Consider the following 18,778-nt stretch of genomic DNA (forward strand, 5'->3'; position numbering starts at 1 on the left):
AGGACATGGTCACCGCCTCCCGCACTTGCCCTTAAGGTGTGCCCGCACTTTGGAAACTGCTCCGTGGGCCCTGGGCAAGAGATGTAACTATAAATAGAACTGTGAGGCAATGCGTTTAATGGACAGCAGGATAGCCTACGTCGCAGAAAGTCTAAATCCCCGACTTTATCGAGTTCTTTATCTGGGTCGCAGGCTATAGACTGGGGTGTCTGCCACAAGCTTAAAAAATGTCGGGTGCATTCATTTGAGAGAGGGTACTTTAAGACTGAGCGGTACTAAACACTTCGGGCCAGTTAGTTAAACGTATAATTTAGCCAGTGTTAAACAAAACCGCGTTTAAAGCCATTTTCAATTGACCCAATGGTTTTATCTAAATACCAGTTCCTGTGAAAAGTTTTATGAAAGCATATAGAGTAGACCAGGAAAGCATTGATCTTCTTAAAATAACCCACTAAGGAAGAGACCTGGAGGTCCAAAGATTTGTTAAACCGCGGCTTAGGTTAGACTTCGTTTAAATAACCGACCCTTCGTGTTCAAGTCGTGAACTGGATTCACTAACAAAACAAGTTTACATTACAATTGCAGTAACATGGTTTTTCACATATTTATTTATCTTTAAAAAGCTAAAACGTGTCTTCACATCAATTAAATTCCAAAAAGAGTCCAGTTTTGTGACTTAAGACGAATTTGGGCATTGAAACTGTTTCCTGTCTTCTGTTGCTGCAGATGGCACGGACGGACATGGATTAAAACTTGAAAAAATTGGGCCAACTCTTTCAAGCTCTATTAATGTTATGTCTGCAAAAATGACCGAAAAAATGATAACGGTTAGGTTCTCCCTTGCGAAATTTGTTTGAAGTTTTCTTTTTGAGTTTACAGGATCATTCAAAGTATGGGTAAAGACACTTAATAATGAATTCAGTTCAAAATTATCCTAAAAAAGCAGCAACCTAATGACAACATGCACCCCTTTACGAGTTACTGTGTTATAAGTTGTTATGACAGTCACCGAATCCGAGGCCACCATTCGGTGGTGGGCTAAACACGACCTTGAAGTAATCCTTCGTTTCCCTCTTTTTTCTGTAACAAATTATTTAGAGCGAATCTCGTTGCCACACATTTCCATTTTAGATCTTCGTCTTCTTCTTTCCTGATTTTCTTCCTGTTTTTCCAGTCTTGTTTTTCGTATTTCCGCCTATTTTTCCTTTTCCTTTTTTCCCTTTAACACTTCCTTTCTTTTTGGATCCACTCGATCTGAAAATGTTTGAAAAGCAACAGTATTAATAAAATTATATAAAATAATAATAAATAAAAATGGAGAAGAAAATCTGAACAAAAGGTTGGATTACACAAGTCTCCTTAGTGTAAAGCGCTCGTTTTAGGCAGTATGGCGGTCCACACCACGCCCTGTAGCCGGCGTCAGTGAGTAAGTCACTGAATGAGCAGACAGAAGCCTTCAGCTGCAGGATAATTACCGTAAAAAGTCACACGCGAGGGGCACACGAAAGCGCCTCTTGCTCGCCACTCCATTCAACATGGAGAGCTTGCTCGCAGACTATACAGACATAGGATGAGTAAATCACCTCATTCAGAGAAACTTTTATCCCTTTCCCCTTGACTTGAATGTACTCTTTCATTCCTAACAGTGGCCAATGTAAAAAAAAAAATTTAAAAATCCAAACTTCTTTCTGTAGAATCCAAAGAATTTACAGTGGAAGCTATCTTATTGGACACTCTCGTGAGCGGACAGCTCTACTGACGACCGCCTTCACGAAACCCCGTTTAAACTCCCATGCAAACCGTGTGTATTTTTACATTCCCGTGAGCAGACAATTCCCGTAGGCGGCCGCGGGTAATTTCAGGGTTTACGAGTGAGCGAAAATCTGAAATGAAATTTATGTTTGTGACTGAATTACAACATTGTCAGAACAACAGCATAACCGAACACTAACAAACAGTTTTTTGCATTTCTGGTCTTTTATTTATAGCCAGCTCCAGTAACGGACGTTTTTCTGGCGTCGCGTCCTGAGGGTGTACGCTTACGAGACCTTCCACTGTAGCTGCACCATGCAAAAGTTCTGCCAGAGGTTTCATATGACTAGTGGCACCATAGGATGTCGTCAACAGATTTTCAAGTGAGAGTAACAAATCATCTAAGAGTGAAAGTGGTCTAAAAACATACATTTTTAATACCCACACGTCCTTTCAGGTGGAGCGCGCAGCGTTAGAAGCGACAGAAAACTTACGCCCGCGCAAGCCTTGTCTCAACGTTGGCTAAAAGCTCGAGAAAAAAAATCAGAATTTATGAAGCTGTAGTGACTTGAAAGAATTACCTTTTCTGTGTTTCCGTGATGTGCTGACTTACGGCCTGAAAAAGACATAAAATGTCAGTGAATGAACTTGGCATAAAGTCAGAAAACCGGCACACAATTAGTACCCAAAAGAGTAAGCAAGCAAGATGTATATGTAAGTACACTTATTCGTCACCACTTTAGAACTGGGCCGGGTTAACCTTTGAAAAGACTTCTGGCTCTTCTGGCACAGTTATTAAGATTGGCATATAGCTTAATGCGCGTCTCCAGTAACGATCCCACAAGTCTTTGCGAACGCGTACACAACAAGTACTCGGTCCAGTTTCCCTCTCGTTTTTAAAGTCGCAAAAAAGATAACAACACACGGATACAGTATTAAAGTACCTTATTAATGTCTAAAGGTTCTTTCCTGGCAATTTTCTCAGCCAACTCCATACTTCGGCTTCGTTCACTCGACATGTCGCCCACAACTGGTTCAAACTACAATGAATTATCAGTAATTAAGTAGAAAATACCTGAACAGATGCCAAGAAAAAAAGACAAATACTAGTTTCAAATCAGACCTCGGGGATTTCTCGGGTATAGAAAAAGACCTCAGTTTTAGTAGCTTTTTGAGAGACTAGAGACCAATCAGCAAGAGTGGATTCCGATGGTAAAACGGGCAACAAAAAACGTGCAACTTGTTTTGCAACATTGCTGCACAACGAGTTGAATAGCGATGTTGCCTGTTTTACTAAACACGAAAAAAAAAAAACTTCGCACGCTTTTTTTGTTACAAGACAGGTTCGAACGTGGGTGGTCCGAGTACAGTATACTTTGTGAACCCATGAGTCAAATAACATTCAAGGTTATGGAAAACATACCAATTTAAAGTTAATGAGACAAAAACTGCTACGCTCCGCATAATAATTAATCCACCCTACCTTTCGCTTCTTGCCAGTTTTCCTTTGTATCTTTTCTTTCGGCTGAAGTCAAAACACACAACAATCAAGTACGGAAATGTACACTTCAGTTTACTTCTTTACCGCACCTTTAATAGAGCTCGTTTGTCTTTTTAGTGCTCTACACTACGCTCAATCAATTTTGACTGCATCAAAATTTGCTATTTCACTAGAGAATTACCAGCGTGATCATACATAGATCTGAGAAACTACACTTGTACATCTGTAAATGAGTTCTAGAATTCTTTCTAGAAAACAGATACAAAAGGTTGTAGACTGATTCAAGTGTTTAGGTACGTGTCCATGTACTAGGGACTGCATGAAGAAGAGAAGAAGGGAAACACTGAAATACATGTAGTGGTCAGGAACAACACGTGTACAACCAATCTCCACCATTTAAACACCTGCAACAGTCTCAAATGTCTTGTTGAAACAGTTCAAAATTCTTACCAGCTTTTCAGTAAATTTTCCGAGAGACGCAGTTGACAGTCTGCTGATATTCAACTTTGCAGTCACCTATGTAGAATAATTTTAAGAGGAGTTATTATTTAGACCAGAACTAAAACGGGGGCCAATTTGAACAAACCACAAGATCATGTGCACTTCCCAACAGAAAACAGCTACAAACCATCTACGTTTATTTGTCTCGGGCTAAAACTTCTAAGTTGAATTAATTTTACAATAAAAAATTAATTTGTATCATGCATAAACAGCCTGAGGCAGATATAAATTAATATTAAAAAGCACAAAATTTTATTACATGCCAACAAAGCCAGCAAAGCCTGTCTATACCTGGTCCTTGCTTTGTCGTCTAGATGATGGCTCCAGGTTTTTATTAGGAACTGAAAAAAAAAAGAGAACAAAGCAAGTTTTTGTATAGGTAATAGCATGATTAGTAGTGATATTTAGCATAAATTCCACAAGTGATATTTCAAAATTGTTATGCGTAATTTCACGAGCTGTTAGGCGAGTGAAATTTGAGACAATTTTGAAATATCACTCGTGGTACTTATGCCAGGTATAACATCCTTAACACCATTAGCACGTGTTATTCATACTAATTCATACGTTTGTAAAAGTGGTGTGTAGCTGTTGCATGAATAATGGACCATTTTACAGTTGTGGGTTTAGTACCCTAAACCTTTGGCTACATGTGAGGCTGAGGTTGACCTTGTTTTGATATGAACCTCCTTTGTTTTCTAATAGAAATACTTTATTATGCTTGAAAAACACTAGTTAGCAAAGAATATCATGATTTTCATTTACATAAGAAAGCTGTTAGGGTTATATCAAAACAAGGTCAACTCTAGCGTCATTGTAAAAATTAATGGCCTATAGAGTGTTTTCACATGATGTCACAGCAGCCATAGGAATTACCAAAACTGCAAGAATACAATAAGACTATACATGTACAGTGTAGCTGATGACTATAGTGCTACAAGATTTTGACAACATAAATGATTATGTAACCTCCTCACCTGGAATCTTCTTATTTTTTGCTATGTTTCTTAATCTCTGATATTCATTTTTAGCAATTCTCTCTTTCTTTGCTTGAATTTTTTTCTCAAACTGGTCCTCATAGGGATCTACACAAAAATAACAAGGATAATCATCTTTGTGGTGTGTGCTACATGTATTGTATGGGTCGGAGAGTTGGACATTGACCACTGCATTGGAAAACAACTTGATGGCTGCTACAGAAAGCTTATATGTGCTGCTGGAAAAAGCACATATATATCTAACTTAGAGCTCTTCATGGACAAGACCCCAGATATGCTGCCTGCGATTTAGTGGCAATTGTTGAAGAAGCAAGAATGAGACAGTTTCTAAACCAATTACTGTACTTCTTTGGGAACCAAAACATGGAGGATGCTCAAGGGAGTGTTCAGCAACAATTTTCATTGCCCAGCTACACAAAGAGAGTAACACCAGTCTTACAAGGCAGCAACTTTCATCTTTAATGGCTAATAGACAGTAATGGGACAGACTCGTCAAACTGGTGCGAGTGCACCTGAAATACATGAAGAATGGTGTCATCAACACAGCAGTAGAGTGTCCCTGACACTTTATTGTCACAAAGAGAGGTACATGTAACATCCACATTGAAACTGGCAAGGGCCACAAGAAAACTAAGAAATGTCTACTGAGCAAAAGTAAACAAGAGGCACTGTACCTGAATTTTGAGGAACTTCCAAAAGCCAATCCTGAGAGTTATCATTTCCTCTCTTGTACCCATAACGAGGCTTCCACTCCTAATCAAGATAAAACCATTTGAAGCAAATTGAGACACAATACACCTACATGTAAAATGTACTTAAAAGTTGTCACACTGCATTCTTGTACTCTAAGGGAAAAAAATCTCATACTTAAATAGGGAACTTGTCTTTTGGATGAGTCACAGACAGCAACAAAATTAATATTTATTTCTATAAAGGATCAATTTTGACCTAAAAATTCATTTTTTAATTACAATATTTCACAATGGCTTAAAGATTAGCTCTTTCATAAATAAAATAATTATGATAATAGAACCCCAGGAATAAATTATAGCAATATCAGCTCTTAACAAGTTATAATCTACATGATTGTACAAGCAAGTAATTGTACAAACCTGAGTATTTTTATCAAAAACCATTCTTTCTCGCTTCCTTCTTTTGATACCCTGCGGAGCAAACAGAAATATAAAAAATAATAGCCATTTTAAAACTCTACTAACCACGGATTATTTTCTGAAGATGTCACGAAATTGTTACAGTACACTGTAGATTAAAATGTAAGAAAGATTTTTCACCTTCACCGCGAAAAAAATTGTAAGTGTCTGCAAGTTTACTCATTAACCAGAAACAATAGTCACTGTGTATATCTGCTGTGGTTCAATTTTATCCCTGGCTTAATGTTATTTTCATTGTTTCAAACCCATATGCCATTCCCTAAAACAAAGGAAAATAACATTTAAACCATGGATAAAATTAAACCACTACATAATACAATAACAGGTGGATTAGAACTTGAGTTTTTGTACCTTTTGTTTGGCATACTCCTCCCATTTTGTTGGCAACTTTGGTTTAGGAATCTGCATTACAAAGGTGCAAATAATGGTTAACGACAAGCAGATATTTCTGAGTAAATAGTATCAGACAATGTAGCTAAAAAGTAATGAAGGCCATCGATATTGTGTAGAACCTAAAGGTGAATGTGTATTAATGTTTGTGTTCTATTGTGTACGCAGAAAGGATTTCTTCACATTAATTTTTGGCAGGCAAAGGCACTCCTTTAAATAGCCTTAATAATAAATAATGTGTTTAAAAAAATTTGCTTTTTCAGGAGCACTAATTTATTTTGCTTGCTGTATTTTGGCATACTTGGCATGCTAGTTTGATCCCTTGTTACCCTTCACTCAAGATAAAAAACTAGTTCTCTGAGAGGACATGAGCTTACCGGCAATGAATAGTCTGTACAAAAACCATGTGCTTGCAAACAAAATCCTTCTTCAAGACAGTCATGTTGGGTAGCGACTTGTACATGTATAAGTGCTTTTAATAGCACGTACATGTAAGATTGGTTTGGCAACCACAGGCACAGTTTAAACTTTCACAGATATGGTTCTGGGACTATTGTAATTTCTTGCCAAGATTTTAAAAGCAAGCAAAGGTTGCAGTGAAATTACTATAAGATGACATTTTAAAAATGCCATTCATTTTGAAATTATGCAAATTTGTGACATTTTAAGCAAATGTTTACATGGTAAAAGTGACAGATTCGTGTTTGCATTTTTCCACATTGTGATTTTCAATGTTTAAAACTACCAACAATTATAAAATACATTGTATTCATTACTAGTAAAACTTAATCGAAAAAAATAAAAAAATCTTTGTTAGCAAAGCTGTCAAGTCAGAGCCCTTATTACCAGGCCTGATACTGTGTGGATGCACCTACCGGTTTCTCTCTCGGAATAACAGTGCTAGGTTCAGGCAACTGGAGAGAAACATCAAAGACACAAAATAAGAATCATTTCAATCATTCAATAATTAAGGACAATCATTTATCCACTTCTCCTTAAAAATAATAATTATTATTCATTCAAAATGATTATTTGTCCATTTCTGATTGGCTAATATTACACACGTAATTCATCATAATCAGCAACTGTTGAACAAATTTGGAAGAATGTCTATTGGGCAGCATAATTGCCAGAAAACTGAACAGTTAACCAGAAAGACCTGGGCAGGAGGTTGAGAGACTGTTTTGGTGGTCAATGACGAAACTTTTGACTAAAAAAATAGCAAGAACAGCAAGGAGACAAATTGACGGACAACATCTGCCATTTGAAGAATACTATTTTGCAGTCCTGAACAACCCTTTCTCTCCTAAACTTGCCGATAAGCAGGCAATTGAAGATGAACTTAACATTGATGGAGGTAAGCATGTTTTACTGTAGCTTGCTTTTAAACTGGGTTTTATTTGAATGAGTAATAATACAATTATTGAATTCATCTTTCTTATCATCTGACATCAATCAAGTAGCAAAATTGCCAGATTATTGAATGATTAACCGAGAAGACCTGGGACAAGGTTTACTTGTTTTGGTAGTGAATACAAAATGGCAGAACATAAATTTTCACTCGTTTCACGAGGAATAAACAGGGGAACTATTGGTTAAAAACATAGCAAGAAGAGCACGAAGACAACTCAAAAGATGACATCTGCTATTTGGAGAATATTTGCAGACCCGAAAAAACCCTTCACATGTCTCTCCTAAACTTGCTGATAAACATGCACTGTCAAAGATGAACTTATGGAGGTACAGCTGTAAGAATATTTTAGCTTGCTTTTAACTAGGAATTATCATTCTGGGAGGTTGTTATCTGACAAGGCCATACATGTAGGCCTCACTAGATAACACCCTCCTCTATCTCTATAATTCTTCAGATGATACTCAGCTTAATTCAAAAATTGTGAAATATTATCAATATATTTTTATATAGGTAATACACATGTTTTTTTTTATTTGTTTTATTTTTATTTTTCATGGCTTGCCTGTAAAGTAGCTTTTAAGCTATACACATTTGACCATGTTAAATATATAACTAAGGTTTATGTTTATGTTGATTGAGGTTGGCCATTAGCTATACCTGTGGAAGGAAAACAGGGCAATGAAATTAACTTATTTTGGTTGCCAATTTTCCTCAATAGTAACAGGTCCTATGCAGACATTCTTATAGGACTTATATGTATCCACCCATTCCTCGTCAGAAAATGCGATCATGACAGGCCCTAAGAGTGACTATCTGGGTGAAAGGTTACTTTTAGCTCATAACTGTATACAGGACAATTCACCTTGGCAAGAACAAGTCCATCTGATCTCTCATTAGGCAGCTGAAATATTAAACATGTCATTAGTACTGAGAAAGACGGCAGCTACATGTATCATTCTTATTAACATCAGAACTAATTTTGGTAAATTATGTTCAAGAAATCTAAGTTTTTTGGTATTTCTAGCCTGATGAAGTTCTTCAAAAAAAATAAATAATTAAACAATTAAGTATAAGAAGCATTGTGCTGACAACCAAAGAAAATATAGAAACCAATAAAACTCTACATGTGTACATTACAAAAATATTATTGTCAATAATATCAGTCTTACTTTCCAAATGGCATTAAACAGTAACTGTGCATTATCTCTGGCAAGATTCCTCAGAAAATCTTCCTTGTTCTTCCTAAAAAAGACACAAGGGAAAAAAGGTTTCCATGAATAACGGCCAGTTACAACATACAGTAAAGTATAAACAAGGATGATAGATTTCTTTGAGCGACAACAAAAGGACAATAAATTGAATGTTCTTTGTACTGTCTTGATCTACATCTAACTACAATAAATTACATGGTTCTTGGCCCGTGACGTCCTTGGTCCATGACTTTTCAGAACATGACTAAATCTTTCATCGAGAAATAGAATACAGAGAAAACTGAAAGGCATGATGATTTATTGTTTATTATTCTTTCGTATGACGAAGTTTTGGCTTTCCTGGTGTGAGTAGAGGCGTGAAATTAAAGTTTGTTGACAGGTAGGTTAATTTGCCTTTCTTGGAGATTGGACTTTCATAACACCGTAAATTGCATGGTCATGTTCACTTGGCTTGTGAATAAATAAAATGCAACGGGAAGACGTGCCTTTTTGCAGAACAGATTTTCAGATAAACCTTTTTCTGTCATTGGATGCACATTGCTGCAGACTTCAAATGTTTTGTTTTATCAGCTCCTGAAAAATATCACCAAATTTTGAGAAGTGGTCCTTGGTCCATGACCTATGACCTATGCGAAAATTTAAAACAAATCATAGAATAAGAACTCTTTTTCCCGTAATTTAAACAGGCAGTTTCAATTTACAAGAACAAACCCTTATACGATTTGTTTTAATTTTTTTTCTTAAATTAAGAAATCTCGAATTTAGAGTTCCAAGGACCACATACTGTACATATCAAAACACTCTTAGACTTTATGACAAGCGAGCCACCAAGTCACTTCTGTTTAAGACCTTAAAATTTGGCTCTGTATTCTGAAGTAAATGTTGCTCATTCATAGTTATAATATTTTTTCTTTGCCAGTCTAAACAACAATCATTTGTAAATGCTTACCTTGCACGTGTACCACTCATCATACATGTGTTTAAACTCACCTTAACTCACGTAAATCAATGGGTTGAAGATCGATAGCCAAAAGATTTCCAACATCTAATTCTGGATCTATGTCTTTCTTCACATCAATAGATTTAAATTTCCCTTCTGCATCTTTTTCTGCCGCCGACAGAACAGAAGCGACATCAACCTCCATGCCGTCCGCCATCTTGGCTCGGGCATAAGAGCATCATGGAAGATGCGAGGTTACTCAGTCAACGACAGTAAAGCGTGCGTAACATGAAAGAAACCTCAGCCACGGGTTCCCCTAGGCCTTCACTTTCACCCAGAGTCCGGAGAGTCTCACAGGAAAAAATAACGGATTCCCCTTTTTTGGATATTTTAGGGTATTTAAAGAATACCCATAAAAATCCCAAATTTGGAAGAGTGAGACAAGTCCCAATCTGGGAACTTGGTTGGGAATTTCCTGGTTGGGACTTGCCTCACTTTGCCAAATTTGGGATTTTTATGGGTATTCTTTAAATACCCAAAAATATCCAAAAATGGGAATCCGTTATTTTTTCCTGTGTCTTTCACCCATTACCTCGTTTATCATTAATTTTTATATATATATTTGTTCACACTTTGTTTACGAATATAATTGGCGCATTTTTTTGTTCTTAAGCTTGAAAACAATAAAATATTCCAACGAGCAAATGGAAACTGAGGCGGCGTATGCAGCAAAAGGATCAACACTCCGGCTATGTTCGTACATGTACCATATCGGACTTTTTGAACTTGAACTTTTTGAACTGTATGAGTTTAGCCTGTTTTAAGCGATCAGATGGTGGACCGCGGGGGAAAAATTCCGCTCGCTTTTTTCCCAAGTACGATTTAATTCGCTCTACACCATCTGAACACCGCGCTCTACACTGTGAACGCCTGGAACAGGCTAATATGAGGTATACTACCGGAAGAATATGAAAACCTATCAGATAACTGACTCTCCACGGAGCGGTGCAGGTTCGCTCCATTACAGACTATCGCGCCGAAAACACCGTTAGGCCGGTGTGTGAACAGAAGCTACTTCCGGTATTGTTTTCGTGCCGGCGCAGTCGCCAGCGTAACAGCTATCCATAGCCTAGGTTAGCCTGGTTGTCGGGAGTCAGTGCGCGTGCGCATAGTGACAGAACACGGAATTTTTTACGGAATTTTAAGCTACATCATAAATTTAGTCTCCCACGCATACGTTCTTAGGTGCTCGTCAAGTGTTCCTGTCCCACAAACGTCCTTATGGACCCAAATTTGATACAATAATAAAAAAAAGCATTTGAGTCCTTTCGAAACCTGTAATTTCAGCCTTTGAAAGCAATAGACCTCATTCACGATACCCGCCATCTTTGCACGCGCTTTAGAATTGATGGGATAAAAGCATGGATAACAGAAAGACTTTCTAGAATCCATGACAAAAGCAATGTCACGTGGTATTTCAGGGGGCAAACAAAAGATAAAATTTGCCAATGAGAGAAATCGCGGTTGACTTTGTTTATTCTCTCAAAACGAAATGACGATTTAATAGTCATGCAAAATGTACGGTTTGAGTTTCGAAAAAATTAACGTCATTATTGCTTGCTGTGAGGACATCTACGGTCGTTACTGCACCAAAAAAAGTAAAAATGATCACTTCCACCCATAATTTGCTATTATCGTCTCAATATAAAAAGTTGTTCATTTTGTTTCTGTGTTTTTTCTTGTTTCTGTTTCTGATTTCTTGTATTGGAAAGTTTGCTCCCCCTGAGAAACCACGTGAAATCGCTTTTATCCCATCAGTCCTTAAGCGCGTGCAAAGATGGCTGGCATCGTGAATAAGGTCTATTGCTTTAGCAGCGTGAAAGCGAGCGCCGCAGAATATATGTTATACCCTTTAGGATTATGTAAGCTATTGTTATTGTTATTGGTTTCTAGTGATCATGAAAAGCACGCTACTCTGACGCTACCTTTGTACCCTGTGAGTAGTGGTTTCTCCAGGCCGGAGGCTGCGCTTCGAAGAGCGACCGTTTGCTTTTCCATCGAACATGCGCGTCCACGTGATGCCTACGTCAAATGACGAATGACATCACTTCCTCTTGATTCGCAGGAAACATTAGGGACTTTAGATCCAACGACGCGACGGCAACGAAAAATTTTTAAAAAACAAAACAAAATAAACAAGCAAACAAAAAAGCAATAGGTTTAATAAACAAAACAAAAACTCTACACGAGCATCACACTTTTTTTTGAAATTTTTTTTCCGTTTGGGGACGACTATGACGTGAAAATGTCGATTTCGCGTTTTATGGAGAGCGTAAACAAGCTACGACGAAATTTTATCTCTCTTGTTGAACTTGGATATAGTCCCTAGGAATTCAATTTTAGTTGGGTTTGCCCACATTTGACAAAATAAGTGGGTGGGAATATACTGAATTATCGCGATAAAGACTGAAAGAGCGCAAATTAACTGGTGGGCCGCGTTAACACCGTAATTTTTAGCGAGTTATTACAACTCCAAAAATGGCGTAAAAATTTTAGGTACAGGATAACCCCCTTTTTGGGGTTATTTTAACTCCTAATTTAACTCCGGATTTGGGGTAATTTTTACTCCTGAAAAAGAGGTCTTTTTACTCCCAGTGGGATTACTTTTACTCCTTACATGGGTTGTTTTTACTCTTTTAGGAGTTAACTTAACTCTGAGCGTGGAGTAAAAATTTTAGGTACAGGATAACTCCTTTTTGGGGCTTATATTAACTCCTCAATATCTGGGGTCACTTTTACTCCTAAAAAAGAGTTCTTTAAACTCCTTTTTGGAGTTAAAATAACTCCCCAAAAAATAACTCCACTGTAAGGAGTTAAATTAGCCCCTCTAGAGGAGCTTTTATAACTCCTTGAAAATTACTGTGAAGGCAGCAGTTATTAGCGTCAGTAAATGCGCGAGAGCCTTAACTTGTTTTTAAACAGGTTTTACTTTGGTCAGGGACAAACTTAATATTATTTGGCCAACATTTTATCACCGCACTGAGTTTGGCTCAAAGTCTCTTGAGAATCTTAAAAAAGGGGCATTAAAAATTCAAAATTTAAGGAGCTTACGATCTCAAATTTGTACACTACAAAATTTAAGAAGATATTAAGCGAACTAGGAAAACATCTGAGACACTCCAGCATGACGAACTAATGGGGCGTAATGTCATCAAAAACTGGTTGCATTTTCAAATAAAGCTTTCTTGCCTTTCCTGTAGACAGAAAAAAATAAGTCAAATAGATAATCAGGTAAAAAACAGACCTGAAATTATAAATAGTCAAAACTTTAAGTATATACTGTCATGTTTAACTACACTAATAACGTCCAAAAAGACCAAGAAAGCTATCAAGCGATTCTCTTAAAGGGAAAACAAAGCATAATCTTTTGTTTGTCAATTTGTGACAACGCAAGATCGAATTTAATTGTTGACCCAATCAGTTTTAAACTCATAATCCATCTCTATACTGTTCATCAATAGCCAGAACTGACAAGCACTCTTCGCTTATCGGAATAATAATGATAATGATAGTGGTATTGGCAAAATATGAGAGGAAAACATAGGGTGCTTTAGCCTTGTAGGAGACTTCGAGTCCTAGAATAATTGTTTTTCCACCTTGTGTATGTTATTTATACTAAATCAGTAAATAAATAAATAAATAAATAAATAAATAAATGCAGCAACATTTTTTTTGACGCCAAAAAAATAATTATAAATATAACCAGGCGCCCATAGGCGCCCATAACCCGGAGCTTCTAACTTCCATACTGCGCCTGATATAACCAAGAAAAATTAACCGCGGTGGATGCAGCAGCGGTACTGGCCGTCTTATAACTGTCTGTGTTTTGTAAATACCTATTAGTTTTTTCCTTTTTGGATTCGCCGTTATTAGGCATAATACGTTTGAATAAGTTTTCCAAGAATTAGCACTTTGGATTTTCTTTCTCTTTATTTAACTTCTGATTCTGCATTTACTACTTATGACTTTCACTGCTAGAACCTACAAGATTAAGTGTCATCTGAAGCATGTGATGTTCATGTCTGTGGTTGAAAATAACCAGCTCCTTGTGAAAATGTTAAAAGTTGTCTCATGATTCATATAACTTATTAAACACCCCATCTTCATGAACTAACTGCATGGTGCTGCATCCGACAGCTCCGTATTTCGTAGTCTTAGAAAAAACAACTCAGCATTTTAACAGGGATAAATTTCCAATTCCAATTTCTTCACAGCTTCAATTAGCGCTGCGCGCAGCTACTTTATAGACCCGAAACTCAGACAAACAAACTAAAATTGAATTAGCGAATTTCTCACTTTTGTCTGACTTTTGTCATATAAATGTCATGTTTGTCTGTCTTTTGTCATTAAAATGAGAAAAATGACAATTTCAGACAAAAATTGCAAATTAGTCACTCTGACGTCATCCGCGCGCTAGTTTTACCGGGAAAAGCTGTCGTGAAATTTGTCATGGCAAAACAATAATTGAGCTCTGAAGGCAATTAAAAGACAACAAGCTAGTTCGACATAATGTGTTGATGTCGTGATTAATAACTGCAATGTTTTGCGCAACCTTTCGGAAGATTAACAATTTATGGAGCTCCATAAGAGAGAGTGCGAGAAACGTTGTAAAACGTAGACGTACGTATTTTTCATCCCATACTACTAACTTAATTAATTGAAACATATATCCTGCCAAGTTTTCAGTAATAACACATATCGCTCGCTGAACACTTTTCCTAGAACTAACAGCAAACATGTTTTTCCTGTTCCCCCTTTCTTAAATACATTAATTATTCACGAACAATAATACTAATATCGCTCTCCTGACTGAGCTGAAGAATAATGCCACCTTATAAAACAAATATAATTTGAAAAATGAAGCCGGATTTCCTTCAGATAAAGAAGACTATTCGTCACGTAATAACCTTTTGATATTGCCGTTGCTCGTTTAAACACCAGTTTTTGGGGTTCTATAAATCCTGTACGATAATATATAGTTTGAAAAATACTTTTTAGGCAGCCAATATTCCATTACTTAACAGGTAACGTCATACAGATAACTCTCGATAACGATCAATGTCTGTCATGAAATTAGGCCTTTTATCTCGGTTGCATAAATGTAAAAAGAAAAGAAAAATTTTAACATCATACGTGGAAATGGAACCACACTATACAACTAAAGAAGTGCTGGAGGCAGAGTTCTGAACATTAATGAGCAAAGCAATGATGCGAGCTTCAATAATCGCTAACTGCGTTTTTAACGCATTCTTCGGTTTTACCGCCATAACGTTTAACATTGTAACAATACTCGCTCTGAGAAAACCATTGACGATACCAAGAGCCGTAAAAACATTACTGATGAGTCTGGTTGTGTCTGATCTTGGTGTTGGTTTACTGGCTCAACCTTTGTACGTTACATTGCTTGTCATGCGGTTGCGAGAAAACACTCAAAATTCAACGTTTGAGATTGTATCACACCTTTGGGAAAACACAGCGTATTTTTTTACGTATGCCTCATTCTTTGCTGTTGTGGCCATAGCTGCAGACAGATTCCTGGCCATTTATCTTCACCTCAGATACCAGGAACTCGTGACGCACAAGCGCGTTGTTGCTGTGGTGATCTTGATTTGGATATTGAGTGCGATTCTAACGTTGCTTTTCAGATGGACTCCGAATGTTGAGGCCTTTATTGTCGTAGCTGTTGATATCGTTTGTTACCTAACCACAGCCTTGTTTTATTTCAACATTTACTTAGCTGTACGTCGCCACAGCAATCATATTCACTTCTTGCAGGAACAGCTATCACAGAATAATGGCGGAGATATAGCTAATGTTGTGAGGGAGAGAAAAACTGCACTTGGTACATTCTACGTGTATCTTGTGTTCCTGATTTGTTATCTGCCTTTCACGTGTTACCAAATTTTGTACTTAAGCGCTAGACCGACTACGGTGTTACGGCATTTTGAGCTTTATTCTGAAATGCTGACCTACCTCAATTCATCTCTCAATCCTCTGATCTACTCTTGGAAGATGAGACATGTTCGACATGCTATCATGGAAATACTGAGAAACATATTCCTGGATCCACACAACTGAGAAAACATCCCGTACGGAACAGCCTAATATAACGAATTTGGAGGTTTCGTTTAATTTTTTAAAAATTTCCATTTCCGCTACTTTTACATTAACGCTTAATTTGTTTTAAGTAAAATGTTTTATTTTTCCACCATATGGGGTAACACCTCTAAAACATATTAAGTATACTGCAATTGGTTCAGAACTTTGCCGACAGGGTAGTTCTTGGCCTCAGGAAGTATAATCATATTTTCTGAAGGCTTGAAGTCCCCTAGATGGATTCCTATTGCTGATAAATTAACAATTAAGTATCTTATGAAGAATTATGGATAACACTCTCCTCGTCGACCTCCATAATTCTTCATTTGATACGAAAGCCGAATTCAATAACTGTTTTATTATTCATTCAAAATAATTCCTAGTTTAAAAACTTAGCTCGAACATGCTTACCTCCATCGATGCATGTTAAGTTTATCTTCGATAGTGCACGTTTAGGGTTGTTCAGCTCCGCAAATATTCTCCAAATAGCAGATGTCGCCCTTCGAGTTGTCTTCTTACTGTTCTTGCCATGTTTTTAGCTATTATTTCGCCTAGTTCTTACTCTTGAAACGAGTGAAATGTTCGCCATTTTTGTCTTCACAACCAAAACAACTCAACCTCGTCCCAGGTCTTCGCGGTTAACGGTGCATTAACCTGCAAGGAAGTTGCACTTTTGACGTCATCGGTTCATTAATCGCAAAATTCTTCCAAATTTGGTCGTCAGTAGCTGGTTATGGTGAATTATGCGTGTGCTTTTAGCCAATCAGAATCGGGAAAATATTTTAAATGAATTATAACTACTTTTAATTGATTCCGTCATGGTCCGTAAGTACCTAAATAGTCAAGAACCATACTAAGATCTTAGTGAAAAATATACACCAAGACTAGCTCTTTACGATAGAAACATGTGATACAAAAAGATTTGAATCTACCGAGATACAGATTGAAAACTAGGCCGCAATCTCTGGCCTTTAGGGGGGGCTACTTGTGGGTACAAACTACCTAAAGACATGAAGAACGGTAGCAGATTGTCGAATTTTTAATAAGAGACTTATAAATATGTTCTTAAAATTACTTTCATCTTTTTTCTTTCCATCCCTTGACATAACTAGCTGGGCATGTTTCAGACCACTTTCCCGCCAGCTGGAATTTACAGACCCCGTTGATCATCTGGTTATGTTTAGCGCCCGTTTGAAACCTCAACGGCGAAAAAAAAAGCCTATTTCGGCAAGAGAGATATCATCTCTTGATATACAGAGAAAAGGCTACGAGAACCAAACTGGAACTTTTAATTTGAAAGCTTTGCAAAGAATTTGTAGAAAAACGATCAGATTTTTCTTTTCAAAATTGGCCTGTAGAAAACATGGAACTCAACAATGACAAATTACCCATACCCGAACTCAAATTCTGTTTTGTTCTGAAATTTTCTCTTGTTTTTGTGCTTAAAAAAATACTCCGAGGGGCAGACGTGACGGCTATATGCAATGTAAGCGTATGATGTAAACGAATCCACCCAGGGAGGGTGATGGCTGCAACATGCCGTACAATTCTCTCCATTTTTGTTTGGGAGTAATCCCGACTCAGCTGTTCTCTTATTCGCTTTGAGGTCCACACGCTATCGTGCATATTTAATAATAATAATAATAATTATAATAGTTTATCGATATCCCTCTCGCATCCTAAAGGCTGAATTACAAGGAAGGTCAGAGACAATAACAGAAGACAATACAATGCCAAAACAATCAAGTAGATAATTATGTAAATGTAATTAAAAGCACTACATAACAGAGAAAAAATAACAGAGCACAGGATTACAACTGGTCTTGAAACTTAATGGTGCAGAAATCTGCGAACCGCTTTGTCTTGGGGACAACGCGCACCGGAACACGTTCGCCTGAACGGAGGCAGTATGGCCTGTCAATTGACACACAAGGAATTAATGGCTTGAGTACCGGAGACGACAGGCAGTCACGCTTGATAAAATTTATGCTAGCTTCCTCCTTTCTCTGGGAAAGGGCAGTGATGCCAGATTGAATTAGGGCGTCGTCATAGTGACAGTTCGGCAAAACGATGCGTAGGGCCCTTTTTTGTACAGATTCTATAGCGTCCTCTAAATACTTTGGCAGGGCTGCCCAAACAGGGCAGGCATATTCAAGTACAGATCTTACAATGCTACAGTTCACTTGCACTAGCTGCTCTTCCTTAAACTTCATTTTTTTTGGTCAAGTTTTTTTGATGAAGGTCACTTGAATGAGAACATGTCATTATTTTTCTTCATGTTAAATGTTTAAAGTTGTTTCTGCTGTTGTGTTTTCTTTCAAAGCTATTCCCAGTGCTCGCTCGCGTAACACTGGCCTTAATTCTGACGAATTAGTAGCGAGAGATCTTTTCAAATTTCTCAAGAAATTCTCATCATTAGGGATCTCTCGGTCAGGAGCTTCGTGAATAAAGCTCCAACGTCGTCAATTCAGTACCTTGGTTACACAGAGACTATGGCGCTTCATAATCATTGATTTCTTTTGGTAAACACTTTTAACTGTTTGCAGAATTATTTCAGCTTACTTTGTGTAAAGGTCAGTCAAAGTGGTAATTATTTTTGCGCATTCTTAATGCGCACATATCATTCTGTAGAAACACCCGCCATGTAACCAGTTCCGGCTGGCTGTCAGCCACTAGTTTGCGTTGCAGTTTCTTTGTGTGGGTCCCCAACCTACCAACTGTCTAAATACTTAACTAACGAACT

At 37.4% G+C, this 18,778-nt stretch overlaps 2 protein-coding genes across 3 annotated transcripts; one reads left to right on the forward strand and one right to left on the reverse strand.

The window, feature by feature from the left end:
• Nucleotides 1–618: 618 nt before the first annotated feature.
• Nucleotides 619–10,102, reverse strand: LOC140940488 (ribosome biogenesis regulatory protein homolog). 2 transcript variants are annotated; one of them, XM_073389463.1, is made up of 14 exons: nt 9,930–10,102; nt 8,898–8,970; nt 8,591–8,629; nt 7,190–7,228; nt 6,276–6,326; nt 5,865–5,915; nt 5,427–5,505; nt 4,732–4,839; nt 4,046–4,095; nt 3,704–3,769; nt 3,236–3,277; nt 2,697–2,792; nt 2,334–2,368; nt 619–1,254 (listed from the first exon to the last, which is right to left on the reverse strand). In XM_073389463.1, exons 1-14 carry the CDS (start codon nt 10,094–10,096, stop codon nt 1,128–1,130), a joined length of 1,023 nt encoding a protein of 340 aa, XP_073245564.1. In that variant the 5' UTR covers nt 10,097–10,102; the 3' UTR covers nt 619–1,127. The 2 variants fall into 2 exon arrangements, with proteins under 2 accessions (XP_073245564.1, XP_073245565.1); XM_073389464.1 differs by lacking the exon at nt 8,591–8,629.
• A 5,045-nt stretch (nt 10,103–15,147) lies between these two features.
• On the forward strand, nt 15,148–16,017 carry LOC140940760 (adenosine receptor A3-like). The gene has a single exon (XM_073389723.1). The coding sequence runs from the start codon at nt 15,148–15,150 to the stop codon at nt 16,015–16,017; it is 870 nt and encodes a 289-aa protein (XP_073245824.1).
• The last annotated feature ends 2,761 nt before the right edge of the window (nt 16,018–18,778 follow it).

This window comes from Porites lutea, chromosome 6 (genome assembly GCF_958299795.1).
Source record: "Porites lutea chromosome 6, jaPorLute2.1, whole genome shotgun sequence".
Taxonomy (NCBI): domain Eukaryota; kingdom Metazoa; phylum Cnidaria; class Anthozoa; order Scleractinia; family Poritidae; genus Porites; species Porites lutea.